At 46.0% G+C, this 21,602-nt stretch overlaps 1 protein-coding gene across 12 annotated transcripts in view; it reads left to right on the forward strand.

Annotated features, from left to right (window-relative positions):
* The first annotated feature begins 3,018 nt into the window (after positions 1 to 3,018).
* Positions 3,019 to 21,602, forward strand: part of PAFAH2 (platelet activating factor acetylhydrolase 2) — a 31,708-nt gene continuing 13,124 nt past the window's right edge. The window contains exons 1-8 of one of the 12 annotated variants that reach the window (XM_077899045.1): positions 3,038 to 3,196; positions 3,880 to 4,057; positions 10,610 to 10,747; positions 11,720 to 11,873; positions 12,435 to 12,531; positions 17,003 to 17,071; positions 17,665 to 17,806; positions 19,398 to 19,511. In XM_077899045.1, coding sequence (XP_077755171.1) covers positions 10,658 to 10,747; positions 11,720 to 11,873; positions 12,435 to 12,531; positions 17,003 to 17,071; positions 17,665 to 17,806; positions 19,398 to 19,511 — 666 coding nt within the window. In that variant the 5' untranslated portion in view covers positions 3,038 to 3,196; positions 3,880 to 4,057; positions 10,610 to 10,657. Of the gene's footprint in view, positions 3,197 to 3,221; positions 3,737 to 3,879; positions 4,058 to 4,329; positions 4,509 to 9,260; positions 10,474 to 10,609; positions 10,748 to 11,719; positions 11,874 to 12,434; positions 12,532 to 17,002; positions 17,072 to 17,664; positions 17,807 to 19,397; positions 19,512 to 21,602 lie in introns of those variants that run through there. The other 11 variants (XM_077899047.1, XM_077899044.1, XM_077899043.1 and 8 more) reach the window with 11 other exon arrangements.

The following is a 21,602-nucleotide window of genomic DNA, read 5'->3' on the forward strand; positions in this document are numbered from 1 at the left end:
GCTCCCTCTGGAGGATGAGTGGTTATAAACTAGGAAGGGACATGAGGCAACCTTTCAGGGTATTGGAAATGTTCCACATTTCATTTTTTTTAAAGATTTTATTTATTTATTAATGAGAGACACAAAGAGAGAGGCAAGACACAGGCAGAGGGAGAGAAGCAGCCTCCAGGCAGGGAGCCTACCATGGGACTCGATCCCAGGTCTCCAGGATCACACCCTGGGCGGAAGGCAGGCACCAAACCGCTGAGCCACCCAGGTGTCCCTAAATGTTCCACATTTCAAACTAAGTGTTTTGCATTTCAAATGTTGGGTTTTTAACAGAAGATTTTTTTTTTGGGGGGGGAGGGAGAGGGAGAGAGAGAATCTCAAGCAGATTCCCCACTGAGTGCAGAGCCTGCCTCAGCTCCATCCCAGGAGTCTGAGATCATGACCCAAGCCTAAATGACTAGTTGGATGTTCAACCGACTGAGCCACCTGGGCACCCCTATTTATCTATTTGAGAGAGAGAGAGAGAGAGAGAGCAGGAGTGTGCACACATGTGAGGAGAGAAGGGGCAGAAGGGGAGGGATAAGGAGAAGGGGAGGGAGAAGTGGCTATGAGCTGAGTGTGGAGCCAGACTTGGGGCTCAATCTCATGGTCCTGAGATCACAACCTTTGCTGAAACCAAGAGTCAGATGCCCAAATGACTGCACCACCCAGGTGCCCCAACCTACATAAAATGTTTAAACAAAAAAAGATGAAGCGATACACTTAATATTAACACACTTTACACACTTTTTGTATACATATTATACTTTGATTTTTAAAAGTGTTGTCCAACAACTTTGGCAGGTAGTGGGGAGGACAGGAAATCCAAACTGGTCACTTAAATATCACTTTAGTAACTTAGCAACAAGGAGAAGGCTAGAGTAGGATGGTAGCCAACTGGAAGGGAATCTTGGGCTGTCGGAGGATGGGATCTATGATGAAAGTCTGGAAAATCAACTGCTTGCTGAAAACTTAAAGCATTTGGGTTGTTTATCCCAGAAAAGACTAGATTAGAAGGAAATGCAATTAAACTCAAATATTCTATTTTGCAATAGGAATTTCAGCCCCAAACAGAGCTTCCTAATGGTGACAAAAGAGGCAAAAGGAGGCTGTGATGTCCCCGTGCCTGGGAAGTTGAAAAGTCAGTTGCCCAGCAAATACACCCACCATAGCCTGGTCTGGGAGTAGGAGACAGAGGAATGACCCCAGATGCTCCTTTCATGACCGGGGACTCTGGTTTAGTCATGGGTGTCCTGGCCCAGTTGCAGAGCACCGATTAATTAGTGCCAAAGAGAGCATTCTCGGATGTGCACTAAGCTTTTTATATTCTGCTGTCACTCCACTGACCACAGCTTTAATTAAATCCCAGGCTTAATTAGCACAGTGCGGTACTGCCATCACTATTTCCTGATGACTTTATCTTGGTTCCTGGAAAGATGGTGGTGGTGACAGTGTCAAAAGCAGGGGTGAGGCTAAAGAAGACTAAATCAGGGACTCCAGACACTGTTGATTTGAGGGTATGTGAGATGGGGGTGGGTGGGGATCACCTGTAGGATTCAGCACCTGACCTTGGAGAGCTCACAATTTCTTGGAGAATTAAAACTCCCACCTAGGAGATGGCACAAGGCGGTGTGATTGGTAAGGTGCACACAAATGAGAGGTGCACATGAGAGGTGCACACAAATATCCCAGCAACTGAGAGCGGGTAGAGGTTCTTTAGGACTGGAGGAATCAGCAAAGCTTCATGGGGAGGAGGGCCTAGCTGACCTTTAAAGGAAGACAGGATTAGAGGAGCCACCAGGCAGGCTACCCACCTAGTGGAGGGAGGAGCATGAGTGAAAGAGTTGAGGTAACCACAGAAACCTGACACATCTCAAGAATGGCCAAGAGGTGAAGGTAGCCAAAGGCAGAGCAGAAAAGTGATCCCTGTCAGAGAACAGCATGAGCACCACTTCCGGGGAAGTGGTGGGGGGCCAGGTTGAGGAGGACCTCCAATGCCAAGCTGAGACAGGGAAACCTAAGGGAACCCATCAGAGTTTTAAAAAGCTGTTTTTTTTTTCCTTTGCTCCTTTTTGGGCTTCTATTCTTGCTAGGATCTGTACCCCCGCCCTACACATGCCTTATTTTATGTACGTCCTTCTTGTAAGGGACAAAGAGTGATATCTTTGGAGTCTTCCAGCACAATATATACTATCTAAGGAACTAACAGGCAGAGCCATCATGTGCATATTCCAGACCACTGGTGCTGGACATCTCAACGCCCAGACCCCCGGCTCCAAGGAGTGAGTGACTTATGATTGGACATCTGGCCCCCATCCTTGTTCTGAGCAGTTCCTGGATGCCTGAGAGGACATGTGCATCACACCACCATTGGCAATAAATCCCCCAGACCCCAAGCACAGACCAGACTCATGCTCCTTTCCTTTCCGAGTCTCCGAGACTCTATCTGCTGTTTCTATAGCCTCAATAAACCGCTTTCACTTCCTGCTGGCTCGAGTTTGAGTCCCATCCCACATGAAGCCAAAGACCCTCTTCTCTTGCCTCGTCCTGCAGGACCCCCTCTGGTTCCTCCTCGGACCCTGCCTGCCTGCATCAAAGCTAAGTTGGGACCTCATTCAGTAGGTAGTCGGGAGCTGCTGAAAGTGTTTGAGTCACTTGAATGATCCAAATTTCTTCTAGTTTACAAGACTCTTGAGGGTGTGGCTCTACCTACCTCCTCGGGTGTCTCTCCATCCCTCACACTCTTGGGCTTCAGCCTGAGTGTAGGACACTCTTCACACTCCCTGCACTCCTAAGTCCCATTCCCTCAATTCCCAATCTTAGTGTCTGTCTAAGAAGCCTCAAGGACAGGGTCCCGTTTACCCGAAGCCTGAGCAGGTGCCCCCTTTCAGGATTCCCTCAACCCCCTAGAGAACCCCCTAGCGCTGTGCTGTAATTCTTCATTTGTCGGAATCCTCCGCTAGACTGTGATGTCATCTGAGGCGAGGGACAGCACCTGGTTCACCACCGTGTCCCTAAGAACCAGCACTTGAGCAGCAAAGGGGTGACGGACGGATGGAGGGGCTGGGCTGGGGGCGGGGAGGACCAGCGATCGCTCAGCCTCCTCCCCCCTGTTCTCCCTCCGGGAGCTTCTGAAGGAGGACAATGGAAAAGCGCCAAGTGTCAACAGGTAACGGGCTGGTACAACATGTGCGCTTCATTTTAATGATCAGCTTCATACTCTCACAGAACGCAGAATGGGGGTAATCAAAAAAAGAGCTCCGACCTTCTCCCCAGCCCCCCACGCCAGCACCTCCCTGAGACTAAAACGAAGCCCTGGCAATCCCGAGGCACGCCCGGGAGCTATTTGGGGAGCGGCGAGGCGGAGGGTTACTAGCCGGAACTATACGCGGTAACCCTCCGCTCGAGGCTTGGAGTCGTGGCGGCGACGCCTCGACCACCAGGGGGAGGAATCGCGCCGCAGCCCGGGCCTTGTTTCACCCAACAATGAGGGGCCGCCTGCCACTCTGGGGATTGTAGTCTGAAGGTCGCGATCTTGCGCGGTGCACGCCGGGAGTTGTAGTTCCAGGCAAGGAGGAGGGGAAGGCTTCTAAGCGCCAATGATGAGTTCTGGAAACTACACCTACCAGAGGGCCGCGAGCCCCGGAGTAGTCACCGGTTTCCGTCGAGTCGACTGTCTGGGATACTCCTGAAGGGTCAACTTGACCGGGTAAGTTGGGGGAGGAGGAAGCTCTTCTGTTCTGAACTGAGGTATCAGCCGACTTTGTCCTCCTCCAGCCCGGTTTGGGGGCTGCTCGTCTCGATCCTAGAAAGTCTGCATTAATCCTTCATCCTTTTCTGTTTCCTCTTCAGACACCTCCGGTATCTACCTGCACCCTTAACGCTCCCACTGTCACCTGGCGCCCTCGCTCCCGGCGCGCCTGGAGCCCCCGCCTGAGCCCAGGTCTGAGGCCCCAGCCTCCACCGCCCTACGCGGAGCGCTCACCGTGACCTCCCAGAAACCCGGGCTGCTGTAGGCTCCACGCCTCCTGTGTGCTTCTCTCTTACTCTCCCTTTCCGCTTTTTCATGCTAGTGGAAGAAGGGTCGCCATTCCTACTTCCCGCTCGGTGGCGGAGCCCGGACTCAGCCGACCCGGGGTCTAGTCCACCTCTGCGGCTCGCTCGCTGTGTGACCTCGGGCGGCCCAAGCAGTGTCCGTGGGACTCCCGCTCTTCGTTTACAAAACCTCCGTCTTAGGCGGAGGCTCTTTTGTGGAGCCAATAAGCTAATAGGTGTGAAAGGGCTTAAAAAAAAAAAAAAAACTGTGAAGCCTCCACCAGCGAGAGAGGTTATTTTTGTTATAATTGTTGATGCTCTGGAACACTCTTCTCTTGGCTCCTTTTCTGTCTCTGCCCCCTTGTTGCTCAAGTCTGCCCCTTGAGGGCTTGGTGTCTCCGTTCTCTAAGAGCAGGATATTTCCTCACTTCCTCCAGAGACCAAAGGTCAGACTAATGAGCTTTAAACCTCCAGAGAGCTTTGTCTGAAAGGAAGCCCCAGAGAAGGGCTTATCTTGGACTCTGTCCTCAAATAGCCAGTGATGAAAAGTCCACACAGCTGGCAAAAGGGTGGTTGGTTTCTCCTCACTGGAAACAGGATCCCAGCAGGAGATGGACAGCTGCGTTGTAGGCATTGTCCATTGCTTTTGGGCTCTCATGGGCCTTTTTAAGTACACTCTGATTTTCATGGGAGTCTTTTAGACTCAAAAAGGCTGGGAGGAAAGAATCCATTTTGCCAAAGGGTTTAATACAGAAAAAAAAAAAAAATGAAAGAGACCTTGGCCAGGTATGGTGAAAGAAGGACATAGCATTGTTAATTTTTAGCATTTTGTGAGCACTTAAAGTGTACCAAGCCCTAGGCAATATCCCGTTTCTTATTTACTTTTTAAAAACATTTTTTTTTTATTTTCTCAATTTTCTTATTTAAATTTAACCTTTGAAGTACCTTCATTTTACTTATAAGGAACTTAGGCTCAGAGAGGTCATACTATAATAACTATTGTAGTTAGAGCTACCATCTCTGGTTAGAGTGCCGTCTCCATGTCAGGTATTTTATATACATTATTTTATTTAATCCTCAACAATTTCATGAGTGCTATTATTTCTGTCATATGGGTAAATTCTCAGAGGCTTAGAATTTAACGAGCTTGCTCAAGATCACGACCAATTAGGAATTGGAATTCAGACTGTCACCAAAGCCTTTCTTTATACACTATACCAAATAGACTTATTTTGGGGTAAAAAAAAGACAAAGAATTGAGAGGGTTTAAATCAAAGCCAAGTAAAGGAGCATTTTACTGGGTTCTTAGTACATAAGGAAAGCATGAAGATAGATGGTTTGGCCTATAGAGAAGTATAAAACACAGCCTTTATTTATTTTTTAAATTTTTAGGGATCCCTGGGTGGCGCAGCTGTTTGGCGCCTGCCTTTGGCCCAGGGCGCGATCCTGGAGACCCAGGATCGAATCCCACATCGGGCTCCCGGTGCATGGAGCCTGCTTCTCCCTCTGCCTGTGTCTCTGCGCCTCTCTCTCTCTCTGTGACTATCATAAATAAATAAAAATTTAAAAATTATTTATGATAGTCACACAGAGAGAGAGAGAGAGAGGCAGAGACACAGGCAGAGGGAGAAGCAGGCTCCATGCACCGGGAGCCCGACTTGGGATTCGATCCTGGGTCTCCAGGATCGCGCCCTGGGCCAAAGGCAGGCGCTAAACCGCTGCGCCACCCAGGGATGCCAAACACAGCCTTTATATAGTATGTGGTATATCCAAAGAAATGGTATAAGGTATAATTGTGTAAAAATTAAATCAGATTAATTGGATAAGTTAATTATTGAGACCTAGAACATGCTTCTAGGTGGCCATGGGGATTGAACCAAGTGAAATCATAGTCATTATTTCATTAATCTAAAATGGTGGGCTAGGACACTATATACATTCCGTAAATGTTTGCATACATGCATCCCTGGATAAAAAGTCCTATGTATCATCTGGACCAGAAGTTCTCAAACCTTGCGAGAAACATGGGGAGCTTTTAAAAACTGACCTTTGGGAACGAGGACCCTAAAATCTATATTTTTGAAACTTTCCCAGGTGTTTGTGACGAAAGATTCAGGAACCTCTGAACTAGGTTCTATCTGGGCCACTTGTAGGCAAGTCACTGAGTTAAAACTGCCCAGAATTGGTACTGATCCTAGAGCTATCTTAAGGCAGCCCATGATTGGCTAGCAGGTGAGGGATGTGGACAATGCTTAGAGTTGAGAGGGGGGCAGGAAGGATTTGTTAAAACACAGAGAACCAGAGATTTCACTGGGCCTTTATGAATGGGGTAGGCTTACATGGGTGGAGAAGCTTCTAGACAGGCACCACCATAAATTGTTTGGATGAGGCAAGCAAAAGAAGGTAGAGACCCCTGGGCTGATTTCCTTGGAAAATTATATGGCATTTATGAGGAAGGACTCTGGATACTCTGGCTGGGTATTTCTTAGGCAAAATTGGATTTTTCCATCTCCCCATTGTCCTCGAACATCAGTTAATGTAAGCCCAAGGAATGTAGACTCATTTTTGTGTATGCCTCACTCTGGCCAATTAACTTTAGTTTGTATTTGTTTCCAAACTTAATGATTCCCCCAGAAACTTTCTAGGACTGCTAGAGAGTTCTACTCCCCTTCTCTTTAGCAGTTTTTTTTTTTTTAATTTTTTAAAATTTTTTTTTTATTTTATGATAGTCACAGAGAGAGAGAGATAGAGGCAGAGACACAGGCAGAGGGAGAAGCAGGCTCCATGCACTGGGAGCCCGATGTGGGATTCGATCCCGGGACTCCAGGATCGCGCCCTGGGCCAAAGGCAGGCGCTAAACCGCTGCGCCACCCAGGGATCCCCTCTAGCAGTTTTTAACTCCATTCACTCATCCTGATTTCTGTCCCAAGCACTGTTCTCTATATGGGGTGAATCTCTTCCTATAAATTACTGTCATTCTGGTCACCCAGTCCTGAACCCTGACTCATCTTTGGCTCTTCTATCTCCCTTGCCTCCTCAAATCCACTCATTTGCCAAATCCTGTTGTTTCTACTTTTCACTCGATCAACAATATTTCCTAGATAGTCCCTAAGAGCCAGGTACCACACGAGTGCTTTATTTTATTTATTTATTTTTTTAAAAGATTTTATTTATTTATTCATGAGAGACACAGAGAGAGAGGCAGAGACACAGGCAGAGGGAGAAGCAGGCTCCACGCAGGGAGCCCGATGTGGGACCCAATCCTGGGACTCCAGGATCATGCTCCGGGCCAAAGGCAGGCACCAAACCGCTGAGCCACCCAGGCACCCCTACATGAATGCTTTAAATGCATTGTTTTATTTTATCTTCCCAGCAACCCTATGAGGATGGATAGTTTCCCGTTGTACCGATGAGGAATCAGGCTTACTTAGTGAGATCAGAGGATCTGCCCAAAGTTAAACTAGGTGGCAAAGGAACTGAGCTCAAACTTGACTCTTTTAGACTTAATATCACTCATTTCCAGAGTAGATTCCAGCTCCTTGGCCTAGCACTCGAGAGACTGCTACCCTCCAAACCCGTGATACCTTTTTCTTATCACGTGTGCTTTCTTACCTCTGTGTCTTAGCTTATGCACTTTCTTCTACTTGAAAGTCAACTTTTGTCATCTTCCTTGCCCTCCACTGCCAAGCTACAGAAGTGTGCTTCTCACAACTCCTACATCTGATCACCTTAACTGACCCTCATTTTTGGCCGTTAGAACTTGGAGCTGCTTCATTGTCATGTGGGTGACATGTATCACGTGCCCTTGCCGTAGGTCTTCTCTGTGTGTGTGCCCTCAGAGACAAGGGGAAAAGGTCAGGGTGTGAGACTGAGCAGCACGTACTCAACTTCTCTCTGGCTAACCAGTCCATGGACTGCATCAGTTAGTTCCTTTTTTAAAAGAATTGCATTCTACCACTACAGAGTAATAGAAAGAAAATCATTTGTTATGTTCTTAAGTTAAATAGAATGATGTTAGGATTATTGGTTATTTGAGGTTTGCCACTGGACCAGACAGTTGGAAGTTGGCATCCAGGAGATCTTTGTGTAATAATTGTTCTGCTTGTGACGTTGTGCAGCTCACTTAACTTCTGAGGACCTTGGTTTGTTCATCAGTACATGTATGTAGTGGGGAGGGTGGGAAATGATTGTGGTGAGGATTGATAGAAATGGTCTCTAAGGCCTTTTCTTTCCCAAACACACTTGGGCTTGAACTTTCTGATCCATCCCAGAGTGTCTTTTTTTTTTCATCCCAGAGTGTCTTAAAGCAGAATAGCGTAATGGCTAAAAATATGGGTCTGGGACTCACTGTATTATTGGTTTAGATGCTTTTGGTTCAGGCAATGGAAATCTAAAGTCAAATTTTTTTTAAAGATTTTATTTATTTATTCATGAGAGACACAGAGAGAGAAAGAGGCACAAACACAGGCAGAGGGAGAAGCAGGCCCCATGCACGGAGCCTGACACAGGCAGGACTCGATCCCGGGTCTCCAGGATCACACCGTGGGCTGAAGGCAGCATTAAACCGCTGAACCACCAAGGCAGCCCAAGTCAATTGATTTTAACAAAAAGGGGATTTACTGACTCGTGTAACTAGAAAGTCCAGGAGTGGGTCAGGTTTTTCAGGTATAGTCTAATCTAGAGATTCCTTTTTAAGTTTTTTTGTTTGTTTGTTTGTTTTTTGTTTTTTTTTTTTTTAATATGAGAGAGGGAGAGAGAGCACAAGTTGGGTGAGGGGTGGAGGGAAATGCAGACTCCCTGCTGAGCTGGAAGTCCCAAGACTCCAGGATCATGACCTGAGCTGAAGGCAGATGTTTAACCGACTGAGCCACCCAGGTGCCCCCAATCTAGAGATTCTTAATGTCTTCACAAAAATGACTCTATTTCTCTGATTCTCTCTGCCATCCTCCTTGGGTAGCTTCATCCTCAAGGTAGCAAAGTGACTGCAACATTTCAAGGCTTCGTATCTGTCATCACTCTAGTTCAAAACAAGAAAGAACATTTCCATCCTCAACCATCAAAGCCCTGGGCTTTACTCTGAATGGACCAACTGTGTTATGCAGCCACTCTTCATCCAGATACTGACCAGGGCATACCAAAGGGTGATTGGCTCAGGTCAATTAAGGCTCAAGTCTAAGAAGTCTACAGGTCAGCCCAACCCAAGTCACAAGGGTACTGCATAGGAGGACAAAATAGAATGGATATCGACAAGTTTGCCCATATTCTCCTCTGTTACAGCCATATTGCCTGTGATCAAATTCTGGCTCTGTTAACTTTATGTTCTTGGGGGCAATTACCTAAGTTGGTCAAGCATCAGTCATCAGTTTCCTCATCTCATTTTTTCAATTAATAATGTATTAAAGCACTTGGTGTAATTCCTGGCCCTCCATAATGTCATGATGACGATGCTGCTGGGGATGAGATTAAAGAGGGATAGAGAGCAATGGCATTGGCCCCAATTTAGGGAGCAGCCTAGTTAAAGAAATGTCTGCTAGTCAGGAACACGCACACCTGCCACGTTGAAGGCTCCTGTTTGATCTACTGCCATATCATAGTCTTCTCTGTCTCTGCCCTTTCTTTCTCATGTGTCCTGTGTAGAAATGCTTTCCTTCCTCTCCCCTATCTCTAAATCTTCCTCATATCTCACGCCTAGCCTAAGTTCCGCTTTTATAGTCAGTAGTTTAGGTCCGTGTTTTTGTAGACATATAACTGTGTCTCCCCATGAGCAGGATCAGTAGGGGTTAAGAGCTTGGGTCTGGATTAGACAGACCTGGCATTGCTGCCCAGAAGCAGGATAACTTGGGAAAGTTATTCAACCATTCTGTGCCTTACTTTCCTCATCTGTAAACAGGGTGTCCATAGGACCTTCCACAGAGAGTTGTGGAGAGAATGAATAATGTACTGTATAGAAAGAGCTTAGTTCAGTGCTGACACAGTGAATCTTAGACATTATTATTCCTGGTCCCATGAGGACATGATCCAGGTTATGTTGTCTGCAGAGGTTGTGCTGAGTATAAACACTTGGCAGTTTTGTTTTTTTTTTAAAGATTTATTTATTTAAGAGAAACCATGAAAGTGTGAGTGAGGGGAGGGGCAGAGGAAGAGGGAGAGAATCTCAAGCAGACTCCCTGCTGAACTTGGAGCCTGCTACAGGCCTCCATCTCACAACCCTGAGACCGTGACCTGAGCTGAAACCAAGAGTTGGATGCTCAACTGACTGCGCCACCCATGCGCCCCCTTGGCAGTGGGTTTGGGGGAACATTGGAAGCTCTCTCCTTTTCCCAACCATCTCTTCACCCTGCTCTCAACACCAAAAAAGCAGCCCTTAAGCCTTGGCAAAGTCGGTGTAGCAAAGTAGATGACGAAGACTGGGTGAGTCCCCAGCAGGGAGATGGGATAACAGTGGACATGATAGCAGATAGAAGTGGACATGATAACAGATAACACATAGAAGCAACAGGAAGCTAAGAGGAAACCAGCAAGAGGCTCTTCTGTGTTCCACCTTCAGCCATCAAGTTCAGCACTGTCCAGGTTGTTTGTTTCAACTGGTGATGAAATGGGGGTGAACCAGTCCATGAGCTTCCCACCTGTCACAGGACCCCACCATGTAGGCTGCGGGGATGTGATGGAGGGCCAGGGTCTCGAGGTAAGTGTCTCCAGCTCTGTCCCCACACATCTCCGCTGCTGCTTCTGCACCATGACTTGTCAGTAGCCAATCTAATGGTGTGATTCTCAGTGGGGGAAACTGAGTTAGAGCTGGTCTGGATTTGGTTATAGAGCCCCCAGGTCTGTCTTCCCTGACCTTTTTCTTCCTATTTCCAGTTAGAAACATCTTGGTAGCCAGAGATGGGTTCTTTTGCCACTAGGATGAAAGGGGGGCTCAAGCTCCAAAGGCAGGTCTCAGATCCCCTGTCCTGTCTTGGGAGCAGATGTCTTATCTGGAAAGGTTTTCAGTCTCATCTCAGTCTGAAGGTATGAGGAGGAGCAGTGAACCATGGTGGTGGCCTCTGACTTCCCAACCTGGGTAGGAAGACATGCTCCTCTTTCTCCTTTCCTGCCTTTATCTGTTTTTCCTCCTGCTTTGGTTCTGGACCTTCCCTCCACCAGTTCCTAGGTGCTTCTCTGCTGGCCCTTGGACTCCCATCTCTCTTCGAGAAGCACATACTTCCTGTTAACCCCTCTCCTACTCCCATGTGAAATGAGTGTGCTGCTGCTTCCTAAGGGCCAGCCTAGACGACTGGCCTGGGTGAGCCACTGATGTCACCCCATCCAGCATGAGGGCTGATCTCCTTCCCTGGGCCCCTTCAGGCCTGGGCTCAGGGACAGATTTAAATCTTTCTGATCCAAGGACTGAAAATATTTTGGTGTTCTCCAAACGTAATTTAAAATGCAGTCGGCTATTTGAAATAGCATAAGCCTTACGTGTATGCTAAAAATAATATTGCTTCTTTCTGGATTTTCTGAATGCAAAATTCAGGTATATGAATTGAAGCTTCAGTGCCCCACTTTGGTGGCTTACTTTGCTGGCCCCCCCAAATACCCACTGAGTGTGCCCTTTGGGAAATTCAGCAGAGCTTAGGCTTCTTGCTCTGAGCAGTTGCTCTCTTCTTTCCTACAGGGGAGCTTCTTTCGACTCTTCTACCCCTGCCAAGAGTCAGAGGAGACCACCGAGCAGCCTCTGTGGATTCCCCGCTATGAGTACTGCACTGGCCTGGCCGATTACCTGCGGTTTAATAAGCGCTGGGGCGGGCTGCTGTTCAGCTTGGCTATGGGTAAGTGCTGGCCTCACCCCCACATTTCCTAGCTTCTTGGTTATGTTCCTAGGAGATCCCTAGGTAGACACAGTACTGTCCTGCTGGCATTGTCCAGCCCTTTTGTTGTGGGGCGTGCATTAGTCAGTGTGGTGTGGAGAGTTGGGAGGGGATTATATACATAAGAGTTTTGGTTACAGAATTAGATTGTCCTGGATTTGAATCCCGACTTTATCGTTTACAGTTCTCTTTAGCTCTCCTCTCTGGGTAAAGTCACATTGAATCATCCACTTTCCCTAACGGCCCCACCAATTAGGAACTCTACCCAACTTCCTTGGCATCTCAGGGGTTTACCCCATAGTTGTTCAGTACTTCTTTGCATTTATCTTCCCATTTTCTATTATATTTGTGCTTTCTAGGGAAGAAAGGGTGAAAGAAAAGGTGATTGCCCTGGACTGCTCAAGGGCAAAAGGTAGTTCTCCAGTGAGGTGGGGCACATGTCCCCACCCATGCCTAGGCCAGGCTGCCCTTGGGATTACAACTTTGGGCAGCCAGAGATTCTATACCCCGTGTCTCTGCTAGGATCGTGTCGCCTGCCTGTTAGCTGGAACGGCCCGTTTAAGGCAAAGGACTCTGGATACCCCTTGATCATCTTCTCCCATGGCATGGGAGCCTTCAGGTAAGAGCTTCTATCCCTCAGACCTTGTCATATTCCTTAACTGGTGACAGCTGCTGAGTCTTAACTTATTCTCAGAGGGCAGAGACACAGACATTTCCATCTGCCAGCTGTCTCTTCTGCCATCTGCTTCATTCCGTAGCACTGGGTCCACCTTCCCCAAGCCCCCTTCACCTGGTGGAGTCTTTCATCGGGCTTCACATCCTTTGCTTCTCATGTTGCTGCATTTATAAATAAATAAACATAACTTATTTTATGTTTATATTCTATTTAAACATAAACACTTACAAATAAACACTTAGCTCATGTAACAACACGAGAAGTATTAGGAGTTTGAGCTTTATAGTCAAAGTTATTTCTTCGGTATCCATGAAGGGACAGCTCTGCCGTGGCACTGACCAAGCAGTAAGATGGGCTCACTCTCTGCACACCTGCAGCTCAGAGCCTCACCTGTGAGTCTCAGCCACCACCCCTGTGCTCCGTGTGAGTTCGGGACGGTTGTAGAACTCTTCAGGCCTGGATTTCATCGTTTGTCAGGTGGGAATGCTGCTCCCATCGCATGGTCTGTGAGGATTCGGTTAGACAGGTACCGAGTAAGCGTACACACACACAGTTTTCTCGGTTTCTCTACGTGCAGGAACATGGGATGGTGAACATGGGATGATCTCTCTTACCAGACTTCGGGAAACTCTGCCTGATTTTTGTAAGGCCATATCCATTCCAAATTCTCGTGAATCCTGATTTCTGTACCTTGCTGTGTCTTAGAATTTAATAACTTTAGTCTATATGTTCCTGTTTAAATTTGTGAATATTCTGACTATACATTCATTATCAACACATAAGTCTAGTTTAGGTCCTAGAGTGTTACACATCTTTTTTTTTTTTTTTTTCCCCCCCACCCCCGAGTGTTACACATCTTAAAGGTGTCTGTTTTTGTGTCCCCACCCTCCAAGCCATTGTCCAGTCAGGGAGATCTGCTTTTTGTTTTGCTTTTTTTAAAAGATTTATCTATTTATTTGAAAGAGAGAGAGAGAGAGCATGAGTGAGCATTGGGGGGGGGTGGCAGAGGGAGAGGGAGAATCTCAGACTCCCTGCTGAGTATAGAGCCCAATGTGGGGCTCGATCCCAGGACCCTGAAATCATGACCTGAGCCCAACCAACTGAGCAACCCAGGTGCCCCCAGGGAGATCTGTTTTAATCTTTTTTTTTTTTTTTTAAGATTTTATTTATGTATTCATGAGAGACACACACAGAGAGAGAGAGAGAGAGAGAGGCAGAGACACAGGCAGAGGGAGAAGCAGGCTCCACCTAGGGAGCCCGACCCAGGACCCCATCTCAGGTCTCCAGGATCAGGCCCTGGGCTGAAGGCAGCACTAAACCGCTGAGCTCCCTGGGCTGCCCATGGGAGATCTATTTTAAAAGCAAATAGGGTCTTGTCATTTCAGCACCTAGAACAGTGCCTGGCAGATAGTAGATGCTTAGTAAATATTTGTTGAATGGATGAATGCACGTCACTTCCCTGCTTAGTCTTTGTAATCGCCCTTTGAGCTTAATACAGCTCTCAAAGTTTCCCACCTTGTTTCTTACTACTTGCCCCACTCCAGCTCTCTAAACAAACTGACCTTCTTTTGCTTCCATGAAGGCACTATGTTATTTTCTGCCTCACAGTTTTTATCTGTGCTGTGTTTTGTGGCTATTCCATTTGCCTGGAATATTTGCCATTCTGCTCCTCTCTTCCTCCCCTGCTTTCCGCTCCTTCATCTTTGCCTAACTAATTCCAAATTACCCACAAGGTCTTACTTTGGGTATGACTTTCTTAGGGACACCCATCCTGGCCTCTGTATTATGTTAGTTCAAGTTTTCCAGTGATGTGCTTTCATAGGCTAACCTATACTTTCCAGTACTTACCATAATTGTAATGAATTAATTACATGTGTGATTATTCTTTAGGGTTTGTCTTTCCTACTAGATTGTCAGCTCCATGAAGGCAGAGCCCTTGTCTGTCTGCTGTCTCTTCCAGTGCCTAGGACAATGCCTGGAAAGTAGTAGTTTCCCAAAGAATATTTATTAAGGGCTATGTTTTGCTAGGTTCTCATTCATTTAGCAGATATCTTTTGGGCACCTATTCTGTGCCAGCTGTGTGGCATGAGAAGGTGAGTTCTGTGGAGATAAACAAATCAAGGAATTGTATCCACTAGGGGAGGCTGACTGTGAACTCACATAACTACTCCATGGCAGGAGAGTAAATGCAAAGATAAGGCCAGCAAAACAACTAGATGGTTTTCAATGTTGCTCTTATTCAGTAAATTTAATACGTGGCATATGCTGAGGCCTATGCTGGGGTTGTGTATTCAGTAGGGACTAAGATAGAATTCCTGCCTTCAGAAGGACTGTAGTCTAGCAGGAAAAAGAAGTAAGAAACATTCTCTCCTAAGCTCACAGCTATTTTATACAGAGAGCAGGTGAGAACATGACTTGGGAGAGTGGTCTTTTTGGTCTAAGAATCTGTATGGAGACTTCACACCTCCATTAACCTGGGTAAGCCAGTTATAAATACACTTCATTAACCAAAATGAAATTCCAAGAAAAAGGACAGGGAGGGAAAGGGATATGGTTTCCTCTTGTTGTATATGTGGTTAATTCAGAATCTGAAATCTTTGTAGACCTACGAGTTCCCACTCCAGGGAGGAGTAAGTGCATTTAAATGTTACTTGTCTGCAGTGTACTATTGTTCCTTTGGTTTCCACATAGTCCTGTGAGGTCAGTGGTGAAGGATGCTTGTTTTACAGATGACCAGAAGGGCTCTAAAAGGCAGACTTGCCCAAGGTTATACAGTTTGAACGGGGAAGGGATCAGAGATCTCTCTGGTTCTTGTGTCCAGTTCACTGCCTCCCTCGGGGAAGTGAGAGAAGGTGAAAAGAAATTTAATGTCTGTCCTTTCTGACCTTCCTGAATCAGCTAAGATCCAGGCAAGTTGTATTAACAGGAAAACCCCAAACAATAGTGGCCTAAGCAACATAAGATTTCTTTCTTGCTCAGCTAAAAGAAAGCTGGTGGTAGACAGAGATGATATGGTACTTCCACAGAATTACCAGAGAACCAGACTTCTTTTATCACCTTGCTCTGCCACATGTGGCTTCCATTTTCTAAGGCTATCTAATGACCTTGGGTATCTGGTCTAGCTCCTGCCATTACATCTACATCCCAGGCAGTAGGAAAGGAGAACTCTTCTGAAAGTTTTTGTTTTTATTTTTTCTGAAAGTCTACACAACACAATTGCTTCTAGTCCCAATGACTAGAGCTGCTCTGTTCATTAGAGTAGCTTCTAGCCGCATGTGGCTATTGAACATTACAAATACAGCTGGTCTAAACTGAGATGTGCTGAAGTATTTTTTTAAATTATTTATTTATTTATTCATGAAAGACAGAGAGAGAGAGAGAGAGAGACAGAGACACAGGCAGAGGGAGAAGCAGGCTCCTTGCAGGGAGCCCAAAGTGGGACTCAATCCCAGGTCTCCAGGATCATGCCCTGGGCTGAAGGTGGTGCTAAACTGCTGAGCCACCCAGGCTGTCTGAGATGTGCTGAAGTAAAGGATACACACTGATTTCAAAAACTTCATATGGAAAAAAAAACTTAATAAAATATTTTATTCATTCAGACATTCTTTTTTTAAAGTATTCTCTATACCCAATGTCGGTCTCAAACTCATGATTCTGAGATCAAGAGTCAGATGCTGGGCAGCCCGGCAAAATGATAATGTTTTGGCTCTATTGAGTTAAATAAAATATATTATTAAAGTTGATTCCACCTGTTTTTTTAACTTTAAAAATGTATTTACTAGAGAATTTTAATTACTTATGGGAGCAGCATTATATTTCTATTGCTGGGCTAGGACTTAATCTCACTGATAAACCGAGGTGCAGGAGAGGCTGGGAAATGTCATAATCGATGCCATAACTCTATCTTCGTCTGAAAATCAGATTCTGCTACTAAGGAGGAGAGAAAAAAGTGTTTGGACAGTTAATAGTGTCTGCCATATTCCTTTTTTTCTGAGAAGTTGGAGCACAGACAAAATTCACATGCTAAATCACAGGTGCATATTTGCATATTACAGAAATAGCCAGAGTGCCTGTCTTCAGAAATGTGACCAACTAATTTGGAGGATGTACCATAATATATAGACGATAGAAATGCAATTGTGAAAGAAGCCAAATCGTATTGGGGGTGGGTGGAGGAGATCAGTCAAAAGTTCATGTGGGGTTGAAAACACCAGGGATCGATTTACACTTGCTTCTTGGAGCCCTGTGAGACAAGTGGTGTACTGACCAAAGAAGACACCTTGAGGAGGGCTGCTGCAAATGAAACTTCCTCCAGTCTTTTGAGATGGTCACTAGCAGAGCATGATTGGAATGGGAGCTGCAGGGGAGCACGATTCTTTAGACCACTTCTCTCTGTTCCTTCCTTCATCTCTAGGACGCTGTATTCAGCCTTCTGCATGGAGCTGGCCTCCCACGGCTTTGTGGTTGCTGTACCAGAACACAGGTGAGAGGGTGACAGCCCTAACAAACTATCATGGATTGCCTGCCTGCAATGGATATGGGATATATCCTAGGACATAGGCTAGTTCCTTATCAACATATTATTTCTAATTTTCACAACGACCATGCAAGGCAGGTGTTGTACTCATTTTAAAGGTGAGGAAATCAGTGGGATCTCTGGATGGCTCAGTGGTTTAGTGCCTGCCTTCAGCCCAGGGCGTGGTCCTGGAGTCCCCAGATCGAGTCCGACATCAGGCTCCCTGCACGGAGCCTGCTTCTCTCTCTGCCTATGTCTCTGCCTCTCTCTCTGTGTGTCTCTCAAGAATAAATAAATAAAATCTTTTTTTTTTTTTAAAAGGGTGAGGAAACCAAAGTTCAAAGGTTTCTTGCTGGAAGTGACACAGCTGAGTTGGGGTTCAAACCCAAGTTGGTCTTCAAAATCCATTTTTTCTCCTCTCCTCTGTATGCCCCCCATATCTTTCTGCCTGCTAGGCAAAAGGGGATCCAGAGTGTCTTGGTGGAAATGGAGGATTTGGTAAAGGGGAAAAATAAGCTGAAAAATGTCTTTGAGTTTCTCTGGTGGCATGTGTATTTCAGGGATGGGTCGGCTGCGACCACCTGTTTCTGCAAGCAGGCTCCGGAGGAGAGCCAGGCCACTAATGAGTCGCTGGAGGAGGAATGGATCCCTCACCGACAAATTGAAGAAGGGGAGAAGGAATTCCATGTCCGGAATTGCCAGGTAGGCTTGTGCCAGTTGGGGAGGGAGAGTTGATAAGCCTCTCTTCCTTATACTACAGTCACTAAGAAGACTTGTAACTAACCTTCTGTCCCGCAATCTCACTTATAGAGGGTCTGAGCTTGCCACGCCAGAGAAATGGTGTTTTTTTTTCTTTTTTTTTTTTTTTAATTTTATTTATTTATGATAGTCACAGAGAGAGAGAGAGAGAGGCAGAGACATAGGCAGAGGGAGAAGCAGGCTCCATGCACCGGGAGCCCGACGTGGGATTCGATCCCGGGTCTCCAGGATCGCGCCCTGGGCCAAAGGCAGGCGCCAAACCGCTGCGCCACCCAGGGATCCCGAGAAATGGTGTGTTAATCAAGACTCTAAACTATTATAGATGACAGAAACTCAATTTAATCTTGTTAGGCAAAAGAGAGGATTGACTGGCTTATACAGGCAGATTAGAAGAAGAGCAGGACCACTGGAGCCAGACTCCAATACCATCTCTCTCTCTCATCTCTGTCTCCTCTGCTGGTTGATCTTATCTGCAAACTGGCTTACCTTGTGAGGTTAGACCACAGCTCACTCTCTCTCTCTCTCTCTCTTTTTTTTTTTTTTTTTAAGATTATTTATTTGAGAGAAAGAGAACGTGAGTGGGGAAAACAGCAGAGGGAGAAGCAGACTCCCTCCTGAGCAGGGAGCCCAACGTGAGGCTCGATTCCCAGGACCCTGACATCATGACTTGAGCCAAAGGCAGACGCTTAACTGACTGAGCTACCCAGGTGCCCCAGAACCACAGCTCTTGACAAACTGAGTTTGCATGTTTGACCTCACCACCTGAAAGAATAGGGGTGTTTGGGGGTCCCCTAGTCGCCACACCTGCCTCAAGCTGCACTGTGAAAAATCCTAGAGGGAGGTGAGGAAGTACCCAAATGAGAAATTCTCATCAGAAAGACATTGATAGATTTGAGGAGGGCATAGTCCTCAAAAGTCAGGGATAATGAGCGAAGTGGGGGCAGGTAAGTACTAGGCAGATGAAAACAATAGATGTGGGGATCCCTGGGTGGCGCAGCGGTTTGGCGCCTGCCTTTGGCCCAGGGCGCGATCCTGGAGACCCGGGATCGAATCCCACGTCGGGCTCCCAGTGCATGGAGCCTGCTTCTCCCTCTGCCTGTGTCTCTGCCTCTCTCTCTCTCTGTGAATATCATAAATAAATAAATAAAATTTAAAAAAAAAAAAAAAAAAAAAAAAGAAAACAATAGATGTGTACTACAAGTAGGCAAGTAGAAACCAGTACTGGGTTTATAAAAAAATACTCTTATTCCTTTTGTGGTTCAAGGTACATTCATATACGTTGTCTTATTGGGTCCTCCTGACTCCCCCGTGGGAACGTGGGTAGAGTCTGAGTAGTAGTGCCAACTCCAGTGTATTGTTAGGTGAGCTGCTAGGAGGTTGCTAAGTCTTTCTCAGGATGTGGAGCCCACAGTGCTTGCTGAGATAGAGGTGGGCAAACTATCCCTGCATCCTTCCTTGGCTCTGTTGGAGAGTTAGACTCTTGTTGGATGGTTGTGTCGCATTCTAGCTCCCACCACCATCGTCTCTGTTGCAGGTGTATCAGAGGGTAAGCGAGTGTACTCGGGTGTTGAGGATCCTGCAAGAGGTCACTGCTGGGCAGATTGTTCTCAATATCTTGCCTGATGGGTTGGATCTGACGACTTTGAAGGTATGGTAGCAATTGGGATGACCTGGATTCATCAGGACTTTTTTGGTTACAAATCATAGAAACCTAACTCATTAGCTTAAACCAAAAGACAATTTATTGCCTCAAATAAGTAGGAAGACCAAAGGCTTCAGGCCAATGTAGCTAGATCCAGGGTCTCAGACATTGTCATCAAAGCTCTGGCACTCCCTCTTCCTTCTTCTGGCTCAGTTCCACTCTGTGTGTGTGGGCTCCCTTCTTACCATATTCTCTCCATTAGGCAAGAAAGATGGTTGCTGGCAGCCCAAGTCTGTATTTCCACTCTCTCCAAATGTAAAAGGAAAAGAGACTCTGTTGGCTTCCACTAGTCTGGGAAAGCTGTGGCCCTGCTTGGGTTACATGTCCCTTCTGGACCCATCACTGTATCAGAGGGACAGGGTATTCTGATTGGCCTACCTATGTTCTACACACACTTCTGGGTCAGGGGAGCCTGAGCACCAGGAACTGGTATCCCAAAAGGTCCACATGGAGAAAGGAAAGATGGTTTGTTCCCCAAAGGAAGGTGTGTTAGGCAACAAACAACCTGTGTCTGTAGCAGGCTAATTCCTAACTTGGAGAAAATCCTAAAATTCCTCCCAGGAGGGTAGAAACTGTCCCAGCTATGGGATTTGATACCCATGAAGAGACATTCCCAACCCCCTGATCTTTTCCACCTAATTTCAAAAGTAGCTCAGGCTCTATTTAGAGAACCAAGAAATCACACAAAAATGTGAAGAAAAAAGTTTTTTACATTTTGATGTTCGTCCTTCCAGTTCCTTTAAAGTGTTCAACACATACGTATATGTTTTTAAAAACAATAATGTGATCACTTTAATACAAGCTGTTTTGTGGCTCTTTTTTTTCACCTAGCATAATAGTCTGAATGGTTAATATTTTTCTATGGCATGACTTTTAATAGCCATGTCATATTCCATTGCATGAATGAGAATGGTGTGTGTGTGTGTACATTTATATACACAAATATATATAAAATAGCAATTACTACTCTGTGTACCATGATAAGAGTACCTCATACAAACTTATACAGCAAGCACTATTAGCTTTCTACATAGAAAGAAACGAAGGATCAAAGAGGCTAAGTATCTACCCAAGGTCACATAGCTAAGTAAGTGGTAGTCAGACTTCAAACTGGGACTTTTTGTTCCCAAAGCCTATGCCGTATGCCCCAAAGCCTTGTTAGAAAATGCCTTTTAAAGGCTCCGGTCGATTTGAGGCCGTCCAGGGCAAAGTACCTGCCTGGATGGCCAGTTGGGAAGGCAGACATCTAAAGCACTTTAACAGCTATTTGCTGTGTGCCACCAGCTCCCAGCAGACAAGCAGGGACCCAGGCACTGAAGTGCAGGGCTGCATGCCTGGGATCCTGAGGCAGGCATTGGGCAGGCAGGATTTTAGTTGGATTATTTTATTTTGGAGAAATATAGGATAAAAACAGCTCTAAGAACATTTTCACCTCTCAGATTAAGATCGGAAAATTGGTTATTCACTCCTGTTGGCAAAGCTATGGGAAAGTAGATATTCTGCTGTGTTGCCCATGAGAGTCCAGATTACCCCATGCAGGGCAGTTTGGCAATAGCTATCAACAGTATAAATGTGCATATTCTTTGACCCAGCAATGTGCAGTTCTGGGAATTTATTCTATAGATACCTGTACACGTGCAACATGATATATGTATAAGGTTATTCATTCCTCTGTTGTCTTTCACAGCAAAAGATTGGTAGTATCCTAAGTGTTCTTCAGTAAGGGAAGTGGTTTAATAGATTATGAAACAATGGACCTAATCGTTTTGATAATGCTAATTGCTGTAACTCATAAGTTCCAAATCTCAGTAGTTTAACACAGTAGAAATTTACTTCTCTGCCACATAAAGTTGAAAATGGATGCTCCTCTGCAAGGAGTGACTCAGGGATCCAGGCTTCTTCCAGCTTATAGTTCTACCCTCTTCTACTTGTGAAACCCAACTCCACTGTGTGCATTAAGCCAGGAGTGGGGAAAGGTGTGGAGGTTTATACGAAACACTCTTTATGGGCCAGGCCCTGGAAGTGGAGATCTTGCTT

Source organism: Canis aureus, chromosome 5 (assembly GCF_053574225.1).
Source record: "Canis aureus isolate CA01 chromosome 5, VMU_Caureus_v.1.0, whole genome shotgun sequence".
In the NCBI taxonomy this organism is placed as follows: domain Eukaryota; kingdom Metazoa; phylum Chordata; class Mammalia; order Carnivora; family Canidae; genus Canis; species Canis aureus.